This window comes from Oncorhynchus clarkii, chromosome 23 (assembly GCF_045791955.1).
Source record: "Oncorhynchus clarkii lewisi isolate Uvic-CL-2024 chromosome 23, UVic_Ocla_1.0, whole genome shotgun sequence".
NCBI classification, from domain to species: domain Eukaryota; kingdom Metazoa; phylum Chordata; class Actinopteri; order Salmoniformes; family Salmonidae; genus Oncorhynchus; species Oncorhynchus clarkii.
In genome coordinates this window covers 61,909,933-61,917,402 of record NC_092169.1, presented here as the reverse complement: position 1 = coordinate 61,917,402, position 7,470 = coordinate 61,909,933, and the positions used below count along the sequence as shown (strand labels likewise).

The window sequence follows — 7,470 nt, the reverse complement described above, 5'->3', positions numbered from 1 at the left end:
AATTGGTACCAAGAACATGCATATACAGTGCATTGCGAAAGTATTCGGCCCCCTTGAACTTTGCGACCTTTTGCCACATTTCAGGCTTCAAACATAAAGATATAAAACTGTATTTTTTTGTGGAGAATCAACAACAAGTGGGACACAATCATGAAGTGGAACGACATTTATTGGATATTTCAAACTTTTTTAACAAATCAAAAACTGAAAAATTGGGCGTGCAAAATTATTCAGCCCCTTTACTTTCAGTGCAGCAAACTCGCTCCAGAAGTTCAGTGAGGATCTCTGAATGTTGACCTAAATGACTAATGATGATAAAGACAATCCACCTGTGTGTAATCAAGTCTCCGTATAAATGCACCTGCACTGTGATAGTCTCAGAGGTCCGTTAAAAGCGCAGAGAGCATCATGAAGAACAAGGAACACACCAGGCAGGTCCGAGATACTGTTGTGAAGAAGTTTAAAGCCGGATTTGGATACAAAAAGATTTCCCAAGCTTTAAACATCCCAAGGAGCACTGTGCAAGCAATAATATTGAAATGGAAGGAGTATCAGACCAAGACCTGGCCGTCCCTCTAAACTTTCAGCTCATACAAGGAGAAGACTGATCAGAGATGCAGCCAAGAGGCCCATGATCAATCTGGATGAACTGCAGAGATCTACAGCTGAGGTGGGAGACTCTGTCCATAGGACAACAACCAGTCGTATATTGCACAAATTTGGCCTTTATGGAAGAGTGGCAAGAAGAAAGCCATTTCTTAAAGATATCCATAAAAAGTGTCGTTTAAAGTTTGCCACAAGCCACCTGGGAGACACACCAAACATGTGGAAGAAGGTGCTCTGGTCAGATGAAACCAAAATTGAACTTTTTGGCAACAATGCATGACGTTATGTTTGGCGTAAAAGCAACATCACCCTGAACACACCATCCCCACTGTCAAACATGGTGGTGGCAGCATCATGGTTTGGGCCTGCTTTTCTTCAGCAGGGACAGGGAAGATGGTTAAAATTGATGGGAAGATGGATGTAGCCAAATACAGGACCTTTCTGGAAGAAAACCTGATGGAGTCTGCAAAAGACCTGAGACTGGGACGGAGATTTGTCTTCCAACAAGACAATGATCCAAAACATAAAGCAAAATCTACAATGGAATGGTTCAAAAATAAACATATCCAGGTGTTAGAATGGCCAAGTCAAAGTCCAGACCTGAATCCAATCGAGAATCTGTGGAAAGAACTGAAAACTGCTGTTCACAAATGCTCTCCATCCAACCTCATTGAGCTCGAGCTGTTTTGCAAGGAGGAATGGGAAAAAAATGTCAGTCTCTCGATGTGCAAAACTGATAGAGACATACCCCAAGCGACTTACAGCTGTAATCGCAGCAAAATGTGGCGCTACAAAGTATTAACTGAATAATTTTGCACGCCCAATTTTTCGATTTGTTAAAAAAGTTTGAAATATCCAATAAATGTTGTTCCACTTCATGATTGTGTCCCACTTGTTGTTGATTCTTCACAAAAAATACAGTTTTATATCTTTATGTTTGAAGCCTGAAATGTGGCAAAAGGTCGCAAAGTTCAAGGGGGCCGAATACTTTCGCAATGCACTGTACTTGCTTCAGGTCCTGAGCTTCAGGCAGTTAGATTTGGGTATGTAATTTTAGGTGAAAATTGAAAAAAGGGGTCTGGTTTAAAGAGGGCCCCAGACAGGTACATACAGATAGGAACAGTCTCATTGACTCCAGGTCATGAAATATCAAGTCCTCACCAGTAACAGGGCACTATATCTCTGGCTGTGTCCCAAACGGCCCCCTACATAGTGGTCAAATGGCCCCCTGTTATTATACAGGTCTATTGGTCTTACTGACCGTGAGCCTGTAGGTCTCCTGACCGTGAGGGAAAGTGGAAACGTCGAGGATATGTTGGTTTAGATTTAGTCTGAAATTGTGACGCAACGTGTTCGCAATACCAGGTCTAAATGTCATGGAAGTAAAAATCATGTTTTTATTAAATAAAACCCAGACAACAACATGTAATATAAATAATGAAAAGCTATATAACAAATGTACAGACACCTTAATGGAATGAGAGTCGTTTGTTTCTATAAAATATACACAACTATGTATTTTCACACATCAAGTATGAATCATTTAATCTAAAACTCATTACAATATTTTATATTTACAATTTCATAGCTTTAATATGGAGGCGTGTTTTATTGTCACTAGGTACGGCTGTAACTGCTGAACACAGTGGGCAGGTTGTCAACGGGGTAGACCGTAGGGCCGGTCTTCATGGTGGGGGGGCCGTTCGATAGAGTCCAGTCACATTGCAGTGTCAGCTCTACCAGGAATATCTTCAGGAGAACCTTGGCAAACTCTTTCCCGACACACATCCTGGAGCCGCCTCCGAACGGGATGTAGTTGAAGCGCGAGGAGTCCTCAGAGGATCTGTCCATGAACCGCTCCGGGTTGAACTCCTCTTTGTTAGGGAACACGTCGGCCACGTCGTGGGTGTCACAGATACTGTAGATCACGGTCCAGCCTTTGGGGATCTGGTAACCCTGGAAACATACAACAGCCCTGTTAGACAACTGGTCTGGAGTTTCAGTCACTATCCCGTCAAATTGACAGATTAGTATTGTATTCAAATCATCTGTAAAAAAAAAAGGAGGACTTACATTGAGCTGGAATGTCTTCAGTACCACTCTGAAGCCTCCAGGTACAGGGGGGTTTATCCTCAAGGTCTCTTTGATGACACAGCCTGTATACTTTAACTGTTCCAACACCTCAATGTTCACATTCTGCCCCAGCAGATCCACACCTAGTTCCTCCTGACAGAGACACAGAGAGAGAGAGACACGCAGAGAGAGAGCGGAGAGAGAGCGAGACACACAGAAAGCGATAGAGAGCGGAGACTGAGTATTATTTCACAATCATTCCATAAGCCAATGAGATCTAAAAGGACGTTATCAATGTCCTAGTAAATGACTGGATGAATATGGATTGACTGAATTGATGATTCCCGGCTATAAATAACGGGTTCTTACCTGCTGGTGCAGTTCTTGTCTGAGTTTGTTGAGCGTGTCGGGGTTGAGTCCCAGGAACATGACCAGTGAGGTGGCTGTACTGGCAGTGGTCTCATGGCCTCCAAATAAAAGCTCTGTGGCCGACTCCTTAATTGCCTTCAGATAGAGAGAATTATTTTGTTTTACTCACCGAGCAAAGATTCTTATAACACCACAGCTGGTTCAAAATGTACATCTATCATCTGTTTATTTATGCATGAAGAATAACTTGATAAATGTGTTTTACTTAACCTTTATTTATCTAGGCAAGTCAGTTAAGAACAAATTCTTATTTGGTTACTGGCCCAACGCTCTAACCACTAGGCCACCTGCCCTCCCCCAACGCTCTAACCACTAGGCTACCTGCTGGTTACTGGCCCAACGCTCTGGCCACTAGGCTACGTGCCGCCCCCACGCTCTAACCACTAGGCTACCTGCTGGTTACTGGCCCTACGCTCTGGCCACTAGGCCACCCGCCCGGCCCCTACACTCTAGCCACTAGGCCACCCATACGCTCTAGCCACTAGGCCACCCATACGCTCTAGCCACTAGGCCACCCGCCCGGCCCCTACGCTCTAACCACTAGGTTACCTGTCGCCCCTCCGCTCTAACCACTAGACTACCCGCCGCCCCTACGCTCTAACCACTAGGCTACCTGCCGCCCCTACACTCTAACCACTAGGCTACCTGCCGCCCCTCCACTCTAACCACTAGGCTACCTGCCGCCCCTACACTCTAACCACTAGGCTACCTGCCGCCCCTCCACTCTAACCACTAGGCTACCTGCCGCCCCCAGCGTCTCTGTTGTTGAAGATGGGGATACATGTATAGAGTATTACCTGCATGCTGAACGGCTCGTCACTGTTCCTACTGATGTCTATCAGCTGTTGTAGCGCGTCTCTGTGTTTCACCTCTTTACCACTGTCTATTTTTTTCTGGATATTCTCCTCGATTTTGGAGTGGATTAAATTTCGGGCTTTCAATCCCTGTAGATAAAATATGTATTTTTTTTAAACATTAATTTAGGCCCTGACAATATTCTGAATAGATTGTTTAAAAATGTCATAGAATTAGAATTGAGTGCACCGCTACTTACCCGGTACAAGCCGCTGAAGGGGACATCGACCGGAAGGGAGAAAAGGTTCTTGATCATCTCTTCGAACGCCTCCACCAGCTCCTGCTCGTCGGTCTTGATCTGGTCCGGGTCGAAGCCCAGGAGGATCCTCATGGCGATGCGGAACATGAGGCGCTTCATCTCCGGGTAGACTAGAACGTAGGAGTCCTTCTCGAGCCATTCCCTCACGGCGCTCCTCACCTCCTCCTGGATCACCGGGATGTAGTGTTCCAAGGCATCCCGGGAAAACGCTCTCATTATAGCCTAAAATACAGGAGCAACGTTCCGTTAAGACGGGAGGGACATTCAAATAAAACTTTAAATAAGTGCAGATTTTAGCCAAATATCTTTAAGTAAAATCCTACATTTTATTTGCCATTTTAAAAATTGTATTAATGAAAAAAATAAAAAATAAAAATCTACGCAATCTACGCACCTTCTTCTTGTTTTTATGCTGGGTCCCGTGCATATTGGAGAGCGTGTCCGATCCCAAAATAGTTCTGACGGAAGCGGGCCACTGCACCGCGACAAGTTTGTGTTCACCCAGCAGAATCTGTCTGACGTTGTTCGCTCCCATGACGCGCACCGTGGGGTTGCCAAAGAGATGCGTTCTGTAAATGCATCCATACTTCTGCCGTTTCATCCGCAGGAACTTTCTCCTCTGCAATAAAATGAATAAATAAAAAATGGTTTGTTTATTATCAACGGAAACCATATACACCAACAGGTTAATATTATACAATATTACTATTATTAAGTTTGAAAAAAAGGTGTTATAATTACCTGGAGGAGGAGTTGGAGCGTCTCGCCAATGAAAGGTAAGCCCATGGACCCAGGAGGGAGAGGGGCTCGACAGCTGGGATCCCGACCACGGATCAAATAAACCTCCCATAACTTCACCGCGACTAAAAAGAGAAAGATTGGAAGCACAATCGTGCACAAAAGGGTCGCCATCAACGTGTTCAAAGCCATTATACTAGTGCGCGTAACGAGTCGCGTAACCAAACTAACTATAAACGTGTGAGGACTTTTAGGTGGAGCAAGAGTTTGTTTGCTACTGAAAGTCTGGGTGTTTTCTACGGCCTTTTTATACCCTTTCCCTCAGGTCTCGGCCTTCTGTTACCTTGGCTTGGCGACAGAAATTAGTTCACACAAAGTTCATCTTTAATTGTTGTGTCATCTCGCTCCGCCCACGGAGTAGCAGCTTCTCCAAAACCCCATTTGTTACAGGCGCATTTTAATACCACCTCCTGTTGGAGACGCACAATCAGGGATTTAACTCTGAAAAGGTGTTAAGTCCCTCTAACAATAGGAACCATCCAAGGTTCTTTGTTGCAAATATTCCGCAGTTTAGCCTCATTACATGTGATGAGTTCTGCATGTAATGCCCGGGGCGGGTCTTAATTGAACTGCTTTCAACACATTTCAATTAGCGCTGTTGGTTCCGAATTTAAATAATTTCCTTAATCCCCCTTTAAATTCCCCTTTAAATTCCAACACACCTCTTTGCTTTGTTCGACCCATGCATTAAAGCATTAAACAATCGTCTAAAAGATATAATCCAGCATTTAGTTGGAATAACCAAGTTGTTTATATTGTATTTTATTAGGCTATACGAATTAATGACAGTTGTTTGGAGGCTAAACTGACAAGTTTTTCTTTTGAGAGTTGGAGATGTTCAGTGACGTAGTGCGCACCCTGGTTAAACTTGTCTAATCTAGAATGAGACTTTAACCTGTTGTCTGTCTTGACTACCGTTTCCCTCTGCAGTCGGTGACGCTGCTCTGTCTGTATCTGTGGAAGGGCCTCTGTTATAAAAAATGATATCTTGCATGCAGTGGGTTCAAACTTGGGTCAGTTGGTGGGAAATAAAACAAAATGTGTCTTAGTGTTAACAAGGTTACTGGGAGGCTAAACATGTTTATGACAGCTATAACATGGAGCGGACAGGCGACTCAGCCAGTCAAACAGGAGACGGCGTGGCTCCACATTTTACAGCGACACGTTCTACATTTCCCGTCCCCCCATTCTCTCTCTCTCTCTCTGTGTCGGGTCGCACCGATGTGCTGAAGCGTTGCCCTGCAGTTCACCTCCTCACTATGTATGGAGTAATCCATGCTAATAGCTTGAGGAGAAATAGCCCATAAATATCCGGATATTCTCAGGCGTTTAAATTCACATTTACTGATTAAGAATTCAACCACATAGCCTATCCAAGACACCGAAGGACGTGTATTATGACATTACCTTACTGCACGTTTGAGGGCATATATGTTATTTCAAACAAAGCTGCCCCCCAGTGAATAAGAACATTGTGTGAAATAGTTCCGTGATATGATGTCCTTACTCTAGTCCACACTGGTGTCAGCTGGAGTTCAAGAGTACATCACTCACTGTATATTCAGTCCATACGGACACATCATTTAACTATTTTATCCAGGTGGTCTTTAATACGTGCCTTTTTAATAGCCTATAAAACCACCATCTGACCCGTGACGAATCATATATTTCCTTTAGATAGACCAGGACATTGACTTAAATGGCCACCGGTGATGTTTTTCGTGCTTCCCGTCCCACAAAATGCATAGCTATTACGCGCGCGCCTCTCTGTCGGCGTGTGAGAGAGAAACAGAGAAAGAGATTGAGAGAGATGAGGTCTGTGTCGGGGGGCGCATCGTCAGCGATTAGCTGGAGGCCGGAGAGGCTCTGCAACGCCGGGAGGGGGATCTCTCCTCATTCCCAAGCGCTGACGCTGACCTGCCAGTGCCCTACACCACGGACCCTGACATCTCGGTGAACTCCCGCGCACCAACCTCGCCAAGTTCACTGTCCATCAAATAACGAGATAGGGGACCGGGACCGGGCATGAACGAACACCAAGCAGCAATTACAGAGGAACAGTTATTATCTCCCGCTGTCGGTCAATCACACAAATCAAATAAAGCGGTAACAGTCTAATTGGGTCAAGAGATAAAATGGCTTCCCACTTGTTGGAATAAAACATTTTAATTGGATCCTTCTGCTTAATATTATCACCAGTAGCCTGTGACCTACTAGGATAATGTAATATATTATCACTAGTAGCCTGTAATCTACTAGAATAATTTAATATATTATCACTAGTAGCCTGTAACCTACTAGGATAATGTAATATATTATCACTAGTAGACCATGTAACCTACTAGGATAATGTAATATATTATCACTAGTAGCCTGTAACCTACTAGGATAATGTAATATATTATCACTAGTAGCCTGTAACCTACTAGGATAATGTAATATATTATCAC

The 7,470-nt window shown here is 44.1% G+C and overlaps 1 protein-coding gene across 1 annotated transcript; it reads right to left on the bottom strand.

Moving 5' to 3' along the window:
• Positions 1-2,217: 2,217 nt before the first annotated feature.
• Positions 2,218-5,152, bottom strand: LOC139381553 (cytochrome P450 26A1-like). Its single transcript, XM_071125187.1, has 7 exons — positions 4,964-5,152; positions 4,617-4,841; positions 4,163-4,444; positions 3,906-4,052; positions 3,049-3,183; positions 2,680-2,832; positions 2,218-2,562 (listed from the first exon to the last, which is right to left on the bottom strand). Exons 1-7 carry the CDS (start codon positions 5,150-5,152, stop codon positions 2,224-2,226), a joined length of 1,470 nt encoding a protein of 489 aa, XP_070981288.1. The 3' UTR covers positions 2,218-2,223.
• Positions 5,153-7,470: the final 2,318 nt, after the last annotated feature.

Coding starts and splice junctions, on each gene's coding strand:
- LOC139381553 (XM_071125187.1), bottom strand. CDS start 5,152: ATGGCTTTGAACACGTTGATGGCGACCCTTTTGTGCACGATTGTGCTT. Junction 4,445..4,616: donor AGCATAAAAACAAGAAGAAG/GTGCGTAGATTG, acceptor CCTGTATTTTAG/GCTATAATGAGAGCGTTTTC. Junction 3,184..3,905: donor ACGAGCCGTTCAGCATGCAG/GTAATACTCTAT, acceptor CTCTATCTGAAG/GCAATTAAGGAGTCGGCCAC.